The 17,119-nt window shown below is 50.3% G+C and overlaps 1 protein-coding gene across 1 annotated transcript in view; it reads left to right on the top strand.

Annotated features, from left to right (window-relative positions):
- SPATA13 (spermatogenesis associated 13) overlaps nt 1-17,119 on the top strand; it is an 80,001-nt gene that overhangs the window by 15,108 nt on the left and 47,774 nt on the right. The window contains exon 2 of the mRNA XM_056132762.1: nt 8,021-8,165. Within this exon, the coding sequence (XP_055988737.1) occupies nt 8,150-8,165 (16 nt within the window). The 5' untranslated portion in view covers nt 8,021-8,149. The remainder of the gene's footprint in view (nt 1-8,020; nt 8,166-17,119) is intronic.

The following is a 17,119-nucleotide window of genomic DNA, read 5'->3' as shown; positions in this document are numbered from 1 at the left end:
CATCTCAGATAGTGCAGTGGGGAGAGCCAACTCCAGTTTGAATCCACAGTACCATGCATGTGACCCCTGAGCACAGCAAGGTGTGGTCCTTACACCCAAGTCAAAGAGGACAGGGGAACAGGAAACAAAGAAAGTTCCAGGTTATTCTCCACTGTGTCGTTTCTCAGTTGGAGGCAATATGGTGCCCCCCTCTCCATGAGTCACTCATACCTTTGGGGAGACTCCCAGACGGTGCTCTGGAGGCCCGGGGGTGTGCCTGCAATTCTCAGTCGGCCAGGTCTGCTGGTCATGCACAGGCCTAAGGGTGTGTGCTGCCCAGGCCCTTTGGTGCCCAGGATCCTGGGGACCAGCTGGTGCTGAAACTGGAGGGAATCTCTGTACCTGGCCCAAGTATCTGCTTTCTCTCCCCGCTTCTTCCAAGCAACTCTGCCCTTAATGTCAGGAAAACCTCCAGCACTGTTAGCAGATCGGGCCTCAGCCAGGGCCAAGGGATACAGACTTTGAAAGCAGATGCACTGGGGTTGCAAGCCTAATTTGCACCCCCCTCCCCAACTTTTGGGGTTGTATTAATCAAGCAGATGATTTTGTGTGTTTGCGCACCAGTGTTCTCATCAGTAAAACATGGTAAGAAGAACCAGCCTCGAATACCAGCCTCCCTGGAACCTCAGGAGGAAGTCCCAGTTTTTGCTACTTTTGTCCCAGCAGCCTGTTTGTTGGTTTTGGGTTTTGTGGCACATGTGGAGATGTTCAGGGGCTACTCCTGGCTCTGTAGTCAGGAATCACTCCTGGCTCTGCAGTCAGAAATCACTCCTCACGCTGCTGGGGGACCAGCCCAGCTGTGCTGACAGTCTTGTCTGTGTGAATCATCTGGAAAATGAGAGAGTTCCTGCCATCTTGCTGTTCTTCCTGGTAGAGGGCGGAGACCAGACTCCAGGGTGGTGAGGCCCAGCTGCTCACCTTTGAGCCCCGTAGTGCTCCTGGCCCAGGTGTCTTCCCTGGCAGCCTGGAGCTCTCTGTGGCACCTGAATCACATGGTGTCACCAGGAAACTCGCTGCCATCTTTGAATACAGTTCAGTCTCCTGTTCATACGATTTTTTTTTCTATATTGGCTTGTTGTGTTCACTTCCCATGCCTCGGGTAGCCCAGGGCTTGGCTGGCTTGAAGCCACATTAACTGGAGAGGCTGAGATCTCACACATCGGGGCCAGGCTGCACCCTCAGCACGTTGCCTCTCTCCCTTTTTCTTCTAGTTCTGCTGAGGGTCATGGCAGATCCTGGCATTGGTTGGTTGATGGGTACTTTGCCTCAGTGCTTTGTCCCCCATGGCTTTCTTCCCAGGGTCTGTGTCTGCATGTAGGTGATCCCCTTAGGACACCACCACCCAAGCTCAACTGGATTCCGGCTCCAAAGACCATGTTTCTATGTATTATGGAGATCAACCCAAGTTCAACAGGGTCTGTTGGTTGGGTTTGCACCTAGAAACCTCTGGGACCGACTCTCCTCTCCATTCCGGAGCTTTCAGCCTGTGTTACTCAGAGCAAGCTTCTTTTTATTTTTTATTTTAAAAAAATTGATTTTTTTAATTGAATAACAGTACACAGTTACTAAGTTGGTCGTGATTGGGTTTTAATTATACAATTTTCCAACACCTGACCCTTCACCAGTGTACACTTCTGACCTCCAGTGTTCCCAGTTTCCCTCCCTCAACCCCCCCCACCTGCCTCTATGGCAGATTCTCTCTCTCTCTCTCTATATATATATATAGAGAGAGAGAGATGCTGATATATATATATATCACCTTCTCCCTCTCTCACAGAGCAAGTTTCTGAGTAGCTACCATCCATCTTTCCTCCGGTTGATCATTTCCAATCAGAGAGGTTTCAAAAAAATGTTTTGAGTTTTTGTAAACTAGAGGTAACAAGATCTGTAAGATCTGTCTTGACTTTTTTCTTTCATAAACAAAGATCTTGTAGGGACAGGAAACAGATGAGAGAGAGACAGAGAGAAAGAGAGAGAGAAAGAGAGGGGGGAGGAGAGAGGGACAGAGAGACAGAGAGAGACCACTGGCATGTTCTTTAACATGAGCTTGAGGAACAGTGGGTAGAAAGGCAGCCGAACCAGTGACAAGCCAGTTGACGGAAGTTTATGGCCTGGGTGTGAATGTGCAGTGGAGAGCTCCCCGTTCACTGGGCACTCAGCAGCTATTGATGAGGCCGTGTGTTAGGCGCAAGGAAGGTGTTCCCGGAGCGTGGACATGAAGAAATGCTTGTTTTTCCCATGTGTGTGTGGGTCCCCACCGCCTGATGCCAAGTCTGGGGTAGGTGAGGATCACTGGTGAGTGTTGGCTGGGTCCCAGAAGGCCAAGATTCCAGCTGGGAATGTACATCCCAATTCACAGGCCTGTGGGCCTCTCTGGCTCCGGCCCCCTGAATGTGAGCTGAAGTCAGAGGGATTGGAAGCCGCCCCTACTGCCTGCTCTGCTTTCTGCTTCTGTGTTGTGCATTATTCTGTGAACCGGCCTTGGCACTTCTTAGAACACTGTCCATTTATTTGGTTTTGGTTTTGGGGCCACAGCGGGGGTGCCCAGGGATCTCTTCTGGCGGTTCAGGATCGGGGGCCCTCTGTGGTGTTGCGGGTGGAGCGCGGTCAGTACCTTGCTGTCCTGTCTCTCTGGCCCCACTATCCTACCTAGGGGGAATCTTTCTTCCTGACTCTCTGTGCTCTCCTGTGGGGACACTCAGGGAGGGGGCCTCTGTGATAGGACTGAGCCCCCTGCCGCATCCCCTGCTATCTGACTTCCTGTCGGGCCCAGTCTGAGCCTCTTCTGGGTGGCCTTGTACTCTGACATTTGTGTTACCTTAAGAGAGCTTTTTATAACCTAATTTAAAATGTTTTCTTTTTATGACCTTTTAAAAAAAACATGTTTTCTCTTTGGAATCAGTGAAGGAAGGCAGGCTGCAGGCTGTCTAGGTGCAGAAGGGATAGACCAAGCGTGTGGCCTTGTGGCCAGCTGCCCAGACTAGGTTCCATGGCGCTATTCTCCTTCTGACCCTGTTTTCAAGCCCTCTTCCCCCGGGCTGAGAATGCAGGGGGGTTGAGTCTTAGCTTGCACATGGACTTTATTTGGCGACCGGGTTTAATTTGGCTCTCGCGTCTTCTGTGGTGCATCATTCTAGAAATAATCGCTTTCCCATGCTTTCTCTCATTTCTCCATGGTGGTGTCAGAGAGGAAAATGTTCCTTGTACCTTTTTCTGCTCGCTCTTTGTCACAGTGCAAACTGAACAGAAAAGGTGGGGTTTTGTCCATGCAGGTGGGAGTTCACAGAAACCGTAATTGAGGAAGGAGTTTATTACTGTAGCACTGTCCTCCCGTTGTTCATCAGTTTGCTCAAGCAGGCACCAGTAACATCTCACAACATTTTGTGACACTTGTTGTTACTGTTTTTGGCATATCAAATACATCACGGGGAGCTTGCCAGGCTTTGCCGTGAGGGTGAGGTACTCTCGGTAGGTTGCCAGGCTCTCCGAGGGGGGCAGAGGAATTGACCCTGGTCTGCTGGGCAGGTCGCATGCAAGGCAAACACCCTACCACTGTGCTATAGCTCCAGCCCAGGAAGGAGTTTATATACCGTTTTATTAGGGGTGCGAGGGGGCCTTGAGGGAATACCAGCAATTGTCAGGAAAGCTCTGGGGACTGTTGGGGTATCCACTCCTGGGGCATGTTTCCAGGACAGATACTTGAGTGTGGGCGTCTTCTCTTGGCAGTCACTGGCTAGTGGGGCCTCTGTCCCCACACAGGGTCTCCTGGCCAGTGGGTCATTTGGGGTGCCTCAACTTTCGGGAAGACAGGAGGGTCCAGAGATCAGACTCTTCTGAAACGCTGTCCCCCACCCCCAGTATTATTCTGGACCCAGGATGCTTGAATTGAAGGGGGTGTCCCACAGAGAAGTCTCAGTAGGTCTCAAGGCTCATGCTGGCTAGATCCCATTTGTTTCTCAATAGAGGCGGGGTGGGGCACATGCTGAGAGGCCCACACTGTGGGTTTCCTGGGCACATGCTGAGAGGTGGGGTTCCTGGGCACATGCTGAGAAGCCCACACTGTGCTTCTCTCCAGGTCCTCCTCTTGCTGTTTCTTCCCCATTTAAGAATAATCTGTCAGGAGGGAGAAGCAGAGGTGCCGCGCCTGGCTGGCCCACAGACACACGGCAGTTGCTGGCCACAGATGTGTATAGTGCCCCTCAAGCTGCCTCCCCTGTGTGCAGGTGCTGTAGTGTTGCCCAGCTACAGGGGGTGTCCATGCGGGTGAACCTGACAGGGTCACTCCAGGGCTACTGGACAGTCATCAGAGGGGCTGGTATGGACAAGCTCACTCACTCACTGTCTGTGTCAGCCCTGGCAGCACCCAAGGGACAGGCACATGGTGAGGAAATTAGTACCCATCAGAGGTGATAAAGACTTCGTGTATTTGTATTTTTTTAAGGCCATGCTATTACTTCTGAAAAGTCTTGCTTGAAAGTCTAATTGTCTAAAAAATTAGAGAACCTTTCTTGTTGGCTGGAATGATAGCACAGTGGTAGGGCGTTTGCCTTGCACACAGCCAGCCTGCCTGGTTGAGCCGGGTTCGACTCCTCCGCCCCTCTCGGAGAGCCCGGCAAGCTACCGAGAGTGTCTCGCCTGCACAGTAAAGCCTGGCAAGCTACCCATGACGTATTCGGTGTGCCAAACACAATAACAGCAAGTCTCAAAAAAATGGAGACTTACTGGGCCCGCTCGAGCAAATTGATGAACAAAGGGAGGACAGTGTTTGTTTGTTTACTTGTTGGACTATCCTAGATTTTGGAACAATGGAATTCTTCCCTCTGAGAAGTCCACATACCGTTTTTCACATAGACTGAAGAGATGACAGTCCCACCCACAGTGAGTGAGGGCACCTCTTCCCGCCCCATCCCCCAGTGCTGGTTGTTCCTGGTCTTCTTTATGCATGACACTCTCAATGATGAGAGATGATGTCCAATCGGTTTTTGTCCCTTTGTTTGGGGGCCACACCTGACAATGCTCAGGACTTATTCCTGGCTCTGTGCTCAGGAATCACTCCTGGTGGGGCTTAGGGGGACCCTGTGGGTTGCACGTATGCAAGGCAAGCACCTTACCTTTGTACTCTCTCCAGGCCCTTGCTGTTAGATGTGCGTTTTCCCAATCATTGGGGGCGAGGAGCACTTTCCATACGAGGCTTGTTCTTTGAAGATGAGCTCAGTGCTCTCTCCCTCTCCCTGGCAGACTGGAGTGGAATCGTTGCCTGTCAGGCGCGAACAGCCCAGCTTAATCTTCTTAGAGCGCCTTCTATTTTCACACTTTCTTGAAAGAAAATCCCTGAGAGAAGCAATGTCTAGCATTACACATTTATTCCTTCTACTTGCAGACCTGCATTTCTTCTATTGTTATGTATATTGGGGTGACACCTACCACTTGGCAAACAAAGTTTTTATTTTAATTAATTCATGTTAATAAAACACTGACCTTTTAAATATCTTTTCATGTAGCTCATCTATCCTTCAGGTACCCAGCATCATCATTTCAATAATTTTTTTTTCATTCAACCTTCAGTTTGCTTATGTTAATTCACATTTCCTCCACGTCTTCCTATTACACAAATAACCTTTTAGGACAAGCAAGTAAATCAAGAAAGACTTGTGCCAGGACTCGGGACGTAGGCGGTGGGAGTGGGTGTACGTGGTGCTTTGCTGATACCTTCCTGGCTGTTGGTGCTCACCTGACTTGTTGCATTGAAAAGGTTGTGGCTGAGGAATCGTGCAGGCGGGACCCACCCCAGGAGGACGACACCACGGAGCCTCAGAAGACCAGCCGGCGGAGATGGGGCTCAGGGAGGAGGTCCAGGCCTCGGCCGCTGTCTGACTATGGCCACTTGGTCAGCCGAAGTTTGTCTATTCCTGAAGATGCAGTTGCTGGAGACCCCCAGGAGGAGGCCAGTGTGACCAGTGCCCCCCAGCCAGGCATGGCCTCCGTGGAAGCTGCAGAGCCGAGTGCGGGCTCAAGCTGCCCCAGAGGGAGCCGGCGAAGACGCCCCATGTCTGTGATAGGCGGGGTGAGCTTCTATGGCCAGAGGCGGACTGAGGAAATAGAGAATCTTCTGACCCAAGTAAGATCGGGTGTGCGTCGGCCAACGCCAGCGGCCCTCTGCTTCCTGTCTCTGCCACAGGCTCATCAGGCCTCTGCTTTCTCTCCTCTCTCTGCTCGAGGATGACCCTTACTCTCCGCCTTTCCTCCTGACTCTCTGAAACATGCCTCCTACAACTAACCACCTGGTTACTCGGACGCTTGTCTCTTGCTTGAACTCTCATCTTGTCTGGGAAACTATTGTACAGATTGTTCCAAAGCAGCTGATATTTGAGTTAGGGGGTAGCAGTGCCTATTTAGGAAGCACTCAAAGAAGAAATTTCTTTCATTTCCTTATTTTTTGGTGTTTGGGGCCATACCTGGCAGTGCTCCGGGCTTATTCTTGACTATGTGCTTAGGGACCACTTCTGGTTGGGCTTGGGGGAGGGGGTGGGATAAGGGGTACTGGGGATCAAACCCAAGTCAGCCACATGTAAGGCAAAGACTCTATGCATATGCTATCCCAAGAAGAAATTCCTTTTATCAGTGTCCTTATAGACAACAGGTAAAGATAAGAGGGTGAAAAAAGAGAAAAACAATTTTTTTTCTTCAGTGGATCAGCAATCTTTACCCCTCAGTTGTAGCTTAATAGCTGTTTTGGCAATAGATTAGGATATTACTGTTATGCCCTTTGTGAATCAAGAACCCAAAAAGCTCTTTGAGGTTACAAAACATTTAAATAGTGGCCCGTTTCAGAGGGAAATTCTGTTATTGGCAAGACGAACAATTCAGCCTGGGCTGTTCTCGGAACAGTGTATGTATGGGGAAGTACCAGTTTCAGTTTTGAAAATTGCTCTCTGATAGTATCAGATAACTCACAGAATTTATATTAAATGGAAATTATACATCACTGCGGAATCAAATGTTCACTTTGTGCCCTTGGAGCCCAGGACAGGGCCTCATTTGTCTCAGACGCACCCCAGACTCCCCCTAATCAAAAGCGAATTCTCCATCAGGTTGGAAGATGCTAGTCTCTTCTGTTAAGAGGTTTTACGTGCCAGCAGTAATGCTGAACTTTACAAAGTAAATGAAGCTGTTACCCCGTGGCCCAGGACAGAGACTTAGGAGCACTTCGGAATGATTTCACTTCCCAGCTCCTTCTGAAAGGCGCCTGCAGGAAGGAGTTTGCTGCTCTGCCAGCGAGTGGCGGCGGCTGGGTGGGAACGGCCTGCCATGCTCCATCCTGGCATTCAGCGTGTCTTCCTACCTCCGACAGTCGTTTGCTGATCTGTGGTAAGGCAGGAAAGTCGAAGGGTCTGGCTAAGATTCTCAGAGTCTGGCACACGGGCGGAAAGCCAGCGTTTCCCTGGGAAGAAACAGAACCAAGCTCTGTTGTCACGCTAGCATCTATAGGGAAATGGGACACAGACCTTGACAGGTGTACAGAGTCAGCCTGTGGGTGAGTCAGAGGGTGGCAGGGTCCCGTTTCCGGCTGGCACAGGGTGCCAACCTGACCATGGCCTTGGCACTACCCAGCACTTTCCGGGCCTGCAGCTGGTAGCACCTCCCAGCCCCCGGGCCCTGCACGTGCACGCGAATCCCGTCGCTTTCTGAAACTGCATTTCTTCTACTCAAACCCTTTGCTTCTCCTGGGCCTCCCCCCTGCCCCTGTCCCAGAGAGGGAGATGCACGCGTGAGCAGAGGGCCTGCGTGTCGGGGTTTAGGACTGCCCAGGACGGCGGCCATCGGGCCTGCAGGCGGCCTCACACCTTGGCGGGGCCGGAGCCCCACAGCCCGTGTGCAGGCAGCCCTGAGGTGAGCAGGCCCAGCCATGCAGCTGTGCTTGCGGCTCACCAGGCTGCCACTTCCTGGCATCTGCTCACAGGCTTTTGCTTTCCTTTTGCAGCCAGCAGCCAGGCCGCCCGTGCCCGCTCACCAGGTGCCCCCCTATAAGGCCGTCTCCGCCCGCTTCCGGCCGTTCACCTTCTCCCAGAGCACCCCAATCGGGCTGGACCGCGTGGGACGGCGGCGGCAGATGCGTGCGTCCAATGGTGAGTCTTCCCCTCCGTGCCCGTGCCTCCCCCAGATCAGCCTGCTGCATGCCTGGTGACCGGCGAGGCTGGCCTCTTCCTCACTGCCCCCTCTCTCCCATGATCCAGAGTGTGATCCTCTCCCAAATCTAAGCGCCAGTAGGTGGGCTCCAGCTGAGGAAGCAGTCTCAAGATTGCACCTGAATTGGTTTTGGTTTGGGGCCGCATCCGGCGGTGCTCTGGGCTCACTCCTGACTCTGTTCAGGGATCACTCCTGCGAGGCTTCGGGCCCCTGCACAGTGTTGGGATTGAACCACGTCTGCCATAGGCAAGGAAAGTGCCTTTACTCCTGTCCTGTTGCTCTAGCCCTTCACCAGAACTTTTTAAAAACTCTCCGGATATTTGAGATTTACTGATTTACAGCTTGAACACGAAAGAAAACGATAGCATAGTTATTTACTGTGCTGTCATAGGGCTTAGTACTGGTCGATTTGCGCTAATACTTAGTGTGTGGGGAATGACTTTAAAAAAAATTTATTATTAAATTATTATAAAATTTATTATAAAATTATTTTTAAATTTATTATTTATTAGTGAAACACCATGAGGTACAGTTGTAGACTTACAAATTTTTGTGCTTGGGTTTCAATTATATAATGTTCGAGTACCCATCCCTCCGCCAGTGCCCATTTTCCACCACCACTGATCCCAGTATCCCTCCTACCCGATCCTACCCTGCCTCTGTGGCAGGGCACTCCCTTTTGTTCTCTCTCTCCTTTTGGGTGCTGTGGTTTGCAAAAGAGGCATTGAGTGGAAGTCATGTTTGGTCTGTAGTTTACTTTCAGCATGCATCTCCCATCGGGGGGAATGACTTTTAAATCCCCCAGAGAATCTTCCCCTGTGCTACTGTTCAGCACAGCATCGATGAGAGATTGGCCAGTAGCATGACCCGGCAGGCACTGGGTAAGAAGCGTTAGTGGTGGTCGAGCACTTGCCTCAGGGCCGGCACTTGCCTCCTCTGTCATGTGGAGGGTCAGTTCATCCCTTCAGCAGCCACGTGCCCTGGTGGACACTGCAGTGGACCTCATTTCACTGACAGGGAACCTGAGAGTCAGTGGATGAGCTGCAGAGGGGCGGAAAGGAGACTTGAACCTGTCGTCAGGTAGGACTTTTCATTCCAAGAACCTGGTTTTTAGGCATTAGACTACACTGACTCTTTAACGTGTGGCAGCTATTCACAGTCATCGTTTCAGCTGCTGAGCTGGCTTTCTTTTAAAACATTTCTTGGATTTGCTTTGGGGGTCACTCCTCTCGGTGCTCAGGAGCTATTCCTGGCATTGTTTGGGGCACCTCCAGGGCTGGAGGGTGAACCCAGGCCTCCTACTGCCAGGCATGCTCTCCTGCCCTTGGGCCTGCTCTCTAGCTGCTGACTGTAGGGGAAGAGGGAGGAATTGGGCCACACACCTTACTGCTGGCTCTGGCCTGGAGTGACCCCTGGTGGGGCTTAGGGGCTGTGTGTGTGCAGGGTGGAGCCACAGGTATGGCTGGCTCAGCCCTATATGAGGCGACTGACCTCCTGTCCTGCCTCTCCTTCCCCTGGTCCTTTTGAGGTGAATGTCCTGTAGCTGGTGAGGGGGGAAAAATTGGCTGAAGAACAGGTTGGTTCTGGTTGCAGCTGTGCCATTGATGGGCTGTGTGGGAAGTTCTCCACATGGACATGGGGCCCAGGGCCACAGGGTATATGGGGTTTAAGCAAGTCTCTCCTTTCAAGTGACTTAAGAAAGTTGAATCTGGAGAACATTTAGTTTTCTGGGAGAGGTTGGGGCAGCCGAGGGTCACATGTGAGGAGGGAAGGAAGTCAAGACTGCGAGTAGAAGTCACTAGGTAAGGGAGATGTTTGCACAGGTTGAAGAGGGTAACCCTGGCAGCCAGAAACGGGGCCAGGAAAATCACTGATGGATTCTGACAAAGACATTCTTCCTGGATTCAGGGGCCCACTTGGCAGTGCTCCGGGGGAGTGCTCTTGGCTGTCCCTGGGGGACTGTGTGGTGCTGGGGATCAAATTTAGGCTTCCTGCATGTGACCCACATGCCCCAGCCTCTTGAGCTGTCTCCCCAATACAAACATCCCTGACAGTGTTCTGGGCCAGGATCAGGGGCCAAGGAGCTAGAGGACAAGGGAGGAAGAGAGAGGAAGAATCACCAGCCTTAACGTAGGAGGAGCAGCAATGAAAGTCTGGGAGTGTAAGAGGGGCTGAGGGAACAGGCCATCAGAGGAAACATCTGTGCTCAGAGCTGAGGAACTGGACAGCTGAGTCCCCTCCCCACACAGACTGCCCCCCCACACCCCAACACCAGCTGCGTCTGCCCCTGCTAGGTGCTGGCTGTGTCCCCAGCTCATACTCCCAGCGAGCCCCTAAATCCTGCAGCTATTGACAAGTATCTACACCCGATTCTGATCTGGCCTCTCGCTCCTGAGAGCCCCATCTCACCCCTACCCCCTCCTTCCTCTCCTTTCCCCATCTCAGCATCCCTTCATTCAGTACTCCAAGCTCCCTGCCCCGGACACTCTGGGTGATACCACACGTGCATCCTATCCTTCTGCAGAGCAACTCAGCAACGGCTCCAGTTCTTTCTCTGACCCAGTTGATAACTTCTGGCAATGCATTTTGAGAAAATTATCCAAAAGGTTCCAAAGAAAGAAACAAATGAAAATTGAACCTTCACCCCTCCCCTGCCCACCCTCACACACCTTGCCAAATGTTCTTTCGTTATGATTTGTTGTGACACAAAAATTAAAACAAGGTTAATGTCCAGTTACCTTGGAATGGGGGAGATGGCTTTGAAGCAAGTGGCTAGGTACTTAGGAGAACCTGAAAAATAACTGCCACGATCATAAAGATAAAAGGAGGAAGGGAAGTCACCTGAGTGCTTAAGAACTCAGGGCTGCCAGAGCAGCATTCTATGGCTCAGCTGACCTCAGCGGCAGGTGTTGACCTCACTTCTGGAGGTGGGACGTCCACAGTCAGGGTGTCTGAGGGGCTGGTCCCTTCCTGGGGCCACGGGGGCATCTCCCTGGCCTCTTCCTCATGTGCGTGGCTTCAGTAGCCTGGGCCCTGGCATCGCATCTCTACAAGAAGATGTGGCATTTCCCCAAGGCAGTCAGACCAATGATTCACTTTCACTTCATTATTTATAAAGAATTTTATTTCCAAACAAGGTTGCATTCGCTGGTGCATTTGGAGTTCAGCACATTTTTGTTGCTGGTGGTAGTGGTGGTGGTAGGAGATAAGAGTTAGAATCCATCTTCTAGCATATATCCTGATGAAATGCGTGATGTATACACATGTGTGGTCACGATATTAATGACACTAGGCAACAGTTAAATGATATTGTTGTGTGGTGGGGTTGGAGCAATAGCACAGCAGGTAGGGCGTTTGCCTAGCATGCAGCCAACCTGGTTGACCCAGGTTCAATTGCTCCGCCCCTCTTGGAGAGTCCGGCAAGCTACTGAGAGTATCTCGCCCACGCGGCAAAGCCTGGCAAGCTACCCGTGAAGTATTCGATATGCCAAACACAGTAACAAGTGTCACAATGGAGACGTTACTGGGCTCGCTCGATTTGCAAATCGATGAACGATGGGAGGACAGTGACAGTGACAGCTGGATGGTGGGGAGGTGGGGGGGGGGGGTTGGGAGTGGGGATGTTGGTGGTGGGAGTTAGATGGAGGGGAGGTACGTGGGTGGGAGGTAAGTGGGTGGGAGGTCAGTGGAGGGGACATCAGTGGTCAGACTCTGGATGACCCTTCTGCTGATTGAATTCTCATGGAGGATGGACATGAATGAGCACTATAGAACCATGATGAGGGGGCAGTGTGACTGACCTTCCTTTCTTTCCATGGTTGGTCTCTGGCCCCCTCTCTTCTGGTGATGCCCATTGTAGTGCTCACATAGCCCCTGGGTGCTGCTCGCCAGGTGCCAGGCTTGTGCACACGGTGCTTAGCCCAGCCATGGTGTCTGCACTGGGCCGAGCGCTGGCACAGACTCATTGCAGTGCTTGCCAGGGGCCATCCCCCTCCTGGCTGCACTCTCCCGGTCCTGGCTGTGGTCACCTGGAGACAGCACAGGTGGCACCTCATATAGCGCTTGGGCTGTGCTCAAGCCTGCGCTTGCCGGGGAGGCATTTTTTGCCCTGGAGCAATCATTGGACCCCTTTATCATTCATTTATTTTTTTTTAATTTTTATTAGTGAAACACCATGAGGTACAGTTGCAGACTGACATATTTTTGTGCTTGGGTTTCAATTATACAATGATCAAATACCCTTCCCTCCACCGGTGCCCCTTTTACACCACAACGGATCCCAGTATCCCTCCCCCCCTCCTCCCTCTGTGGCAAGGTATTCCCTTTTGTTCTCTCTCTCCTTTTGGGTGCTGTGGTTTGCAAAAGAGGCATTGAGTGGCAGTCATGTTCGGTCTATAGTCTATTTTCAGCATGCATCTCTCATCCTGGAAGGGTCCTCCCGACACCCTTTACTTGGTGCTTCCCTCTCGATCTGAGTTGCCTTCTCTGTCAGCATGTGCAGCTGGCCTTCAAGCCATGGAGTGAACCTTCTGGTACTTATCTCGGCTATTCTTGGGTATTAGTCTCCCAATTTATTACTTCATTCATTTATTTTTGTTGTGGTGACTAGTGTAGGGCTTATAAGACTGTTCAGGGAACAGTTCCTACTCCACACCTGACCCCCCACACCAGCTGCCCACTGCCGCTTTGGTGACTCAGTTCTGCATCATCCAAGGCTCCCTCGGTTCCTGTGCCTTGCTCTGAAGTTGATGGCTCATAGTTCCCCCACCTCCTTCTGACTTCCTGTCCTTAGCATGCCACCCGCATTTCATTCCTCTTGCCACAGAAGGCGAGATTTCATCTTCTAGAGTGCAGGGCTGTGTTTCCGTGGTGGTCTGGGTTTGCCTACTCTGTTCTTTCGCCGCTTGTGGTTGTTGGACACCGAGGTTATTGCAGACTCTTGTTGTTGTCAGTGGTACTGCAGTGAACAGGGGCATGCCAAAGTCTCTTCAAGTGAGTGTTTCTGTGTCCTTGCATGATGCCCAGAGTGGAATTGTTGGATCGTGTGAGCTCTGGTGGTAATATTTTGAGAAGTCTCCATCCTGTTTTCCATGAGCCAGACCCAGTTTATGTTCCCGCTGCTGTGTGTGGGTTCCTCTTACTCCACACTCCCACACTCTGGCCAGCACTGCTGGGTTTTGAACTTCTGGGGATGGGTGTGAGCAGATGATGGCCGTCTCACTGAGAACATTCACCTGTAATGAACCGCATTCAAACACTGTCAATTTCAAAAGCTCCAAAGACTCACTGGTTTCCAGACATCTCTGGGAACAGAGTTTGAATATTTTTTATTTTTATGTAACTGGAGGCAAATTTAAGCCACACAATGGGAGATAAGAAATTGGCCATTTTCATATATGAGTTGTGGCATCATAGAAAAAAAAAAAGATTTTCCTCTGCTTCTAGTTCCAAGGCTATGTATGGCATTCTGAAATTTCCAGGACCTTATGTGGCCAAGACCTTTGCATTAGAAGTGACACGAACCACTCTGAAGGCTTCTGGGGCCGTTATGAACCCCATCCACTTGAGTCTGCCTTGTTCAATCCCCTTTCTCAATCAGTCAGTGGACTCTAGAAATGTGTGAGCTGTGCTTTGTTTTTATCATTTGGCACTTGGCAGAGAATAAAAAAGAAAGTGCGTATTCTAAGCATGCAGAGACCCTGCCAGTCAATAGGGTCATCTCCCTGATTGCTCTTTCCAGCAGGGTCAGGTCCTCCCCCCTCTGTTATGGAAATGTTCATTGCAACCAGCTTCTCCCAGGTAGCTGTCTAGTTCCTTCATGGTCTACATTGTTAACTTTGTTGAGGGGATGCCCGTGGGTCAGGCTGTACTTGGTCTCCATCCCTGCATGGGGCCTACTTTGTCAGTATAACCCAATATTATCAAGATGAAGAAATGAGTTGACACGGTGAGGTAATGTCCGCCCGGTTGTGAAACAGCCTTTTTCTGCTGTAGGATTCACAGGCGATGCTCTTGGACGCTCACGGGGGCGAGTGTCTTCTCCTGATTTCAGTGTAGTCTGCTCTAGCTAATCATGCTCTTCCTCAAACCAGCCCTGGCCTTTTTTTTTTAATGAATCACCATGAGGTGAAGTTACAGACTTACAAACTTTTGTGCTCACATTTCAGTCATACAATGATCAAGTACCCATCCCTCCACTAGTGCCCATTCTCCACCACCACTGATCCCATTATCCCTCCTACCACCCCTACCCCATTCGCCCCCACCCCACCTCTGTGGCAGAGTATTCCCTTTCTTTCTCTCTCTCTCTCTCTCTCTCTCTCTCTCTCTCTCTCTCTCTCTCTCTCTCTCTCTCTCTCTCCCCTGCCCCCCCCCCCCCATTTAGGGTGTTGTGGTTTGCAGCGCAGGTACTAAGTGACCCTGGCCTATATTTTGGTTGTACATTGCTCCATGCCTTTCCGCTGCATCCATACCAAGACCTTCTCAGCGCCAGTTCTGTCTTGAGCATCTTTCTTCCTGAGGGCACGAGTCACCAGAGTTGAAGGTCCCCCAGGGAAGAGTAAGGAGAAATTGTGAGGGCAAGCACAGTGCCCACTTCAGGGTCACCTGGCTTCTGCTTGGCAATAGACCCAGAAACTGAGCCCCACTTGATACCTGAGTTGGGTCTGTTCTCTGCTCATTAGCTTTGGCTATTTTCTGCGACTGTAATCAGAAAGGGCCAGTTTTACTCTTCACTCAGCATTCTCCTCTAAGGTCTCATATCAGTGACCAAGCTGATTTTGTTTCCTGCTTCAAAAACTACAGCTGCCCTTCCTGTGCCACATGTCCCACCTACATGTAGGTTCTGGACTCAATTGTGACAGAAACTCTTTGTCCAGCTTCTAACCCTAGAGACTCACAGCCTATTGCTCAGGGAAATGGGATGGGGGAGTGCTTACGAGATCATTTCCATTGTGACTGTCTCTGACCTTAGCATCTTTCCACATGCCAACAACCGCCTTCCTGTGGGTCCGTAGACACTGGCAGGTCGTAAGCCACCCACTTGCTGGAATGGTGTCATTGAAGGCACAGCTTCTGGCCCATGCCACCCGAATAAAGACATTTCATTTAATCAAATAAAATGTATTATTGAAAAACTATACATGCAACAATTGTAGAATGTGAGCCTTGTTTTTACTAACCTACTTTTATTATATTTTTAAAACATATTGAGGTTCTGTTATTTACAATATACTGTTAATGATGGTTTTCATGCCTTGAGTTTCAACACCACACCTATCACCAGTGATCCCACCTCAAGGACCCTAACACCTCCTATTTAATGCCCCCCACTCAGTTATGTGGATCAATTCTCCCATTATGTTGCCTTTAGCCCATTGTTGCTACCTTGCTGTGTATCTTTAAGTCCCACAGGTGAGAGAGATCACTGTGTAACAGTCCCTTTCATTCTGACCGACTTCACTCAACATGATGTCCTCTCATTTGATCCTTGCCATGGCAAATTGCATATTTTTGTACTAACCAGCTTTAGAGTGTCACTTGGAGGCAAGTCAGGGATTTTTCACGTGGAATGAGTATCTAGTGTCATCAAGAAACATTTATTTTGTTAATTTTTATTTTGGTTTTACATTTCATATTTTATTAAAAGTATTTACTAAAGTAGAGGGCTGGAGCGATAGCACAGCGGTAGGGCATTTGCCTTGCACGCAGCCAACATGGCTGACCCGAGTTCGATTCCTCCGCCCCTCTCGGAGAGCCCGGCAAGCTGCCGAGAGTATCTCGCCTGCACGGCAGAGCCTGGCAAGCTCCCCGTGACGTATTCGATATGCCAAACACAGTAACAACAAAGTCTCCAATGGAGACGTTACTGGGCCTGCTCGAGCAAATCGATGATCAACAGGAGGGCCTTTACCTTTTTTATCTTAACATTACTTTTTGATTATGTTAGCTATTTTTAAGTTCTTATTGTTTATAGTACACTATAATACTTTATGCATGAACTGAAATTTATTTTTAGAGCTGGAGTAATACTACAGTGGGTACTATTCTTGCTTTGCACATGGCTTACCCAGATTCAGTCCTTGGCACCCCCTGAGCAGTGCCAGGAGTGATTCCCTGAACACAAAGCCAGGAGTAAGTCCTGAGCACCTCTGGGTGTGTCTTAACCCAAATAAAGGAATGGATTTGTCTTCAAATGCTCCAAAAGTTTGGGAGAAATAGTTGAAAAAAAAGTTAAAATATTAATGTATCTTGCTTCATCATGCAGATTTCTGAGTTTAAATTATTCTGTAGTAATACATCTTTATATTTACTTATTTGAGTTTTGGGCTTTGAACTAGATTCAGGATTCAGGGTTGGCTTCTGGTGTATTCGAGGATCACGTGGTGCTGGGATCAACCCCAGGGCTCCTGCATGCAAGCCACGTGCTCCAGCCCTCTGAGTTGTCTCCCCAGGCCTCCTTCTGGGGTAGGGAGGAGAGTGCTGGGACTCGAATCCAAGATCAAACATGCCATGCCAGTATTCTACTGCTGAGCTATGTTCCCAGCCCAGACAATTATAATATGTTGTACGTATGTTTCCTCCTCCCTGGTAACTTCCTCTCAGGACCTCCAAATTCAGGTCAGCCCACAAGGGGCAGGAGTGCTGGGAGGCTGGGCTGAGGCCTTACAGTGAGTGGGCAGACCCTGACTTCCTTCTGGTACCACATACAGTCCCTGGACACACAGCCAAGAGGACCCTAAGCACAGTGCTAGGAGTAAGCCTTGAGTATCAGTCATGTACCCACTCCGCCGCCCCCTGAGAAAGAGACATGCCCACAACTGAATTTTTCTCAAAATGTAAGATCTTGACCAGTTTTGTTTCATCTGTTGTTGTTGTTGGATTTTTGGGGGGG

Source organism: Sorex fumeus, unplaced genomic scaffold (assembly GCF_029834395.1).
Source record: "Sorex fumeus unplaced genomic scaffold, SorFum_2.1 ptg000095l, whole genome shotgun sequence".
NCBI classification, from domain to species: domain Eukaryota; kingdom Metazoa; phylum Chordata; class Mammalia; order Eulipotyphla; family Soricidae; genus Sorex; species Sorex fumeus.
This window is presented reverse-complemented; position numbering and strand designations above follow the sequence as displayed.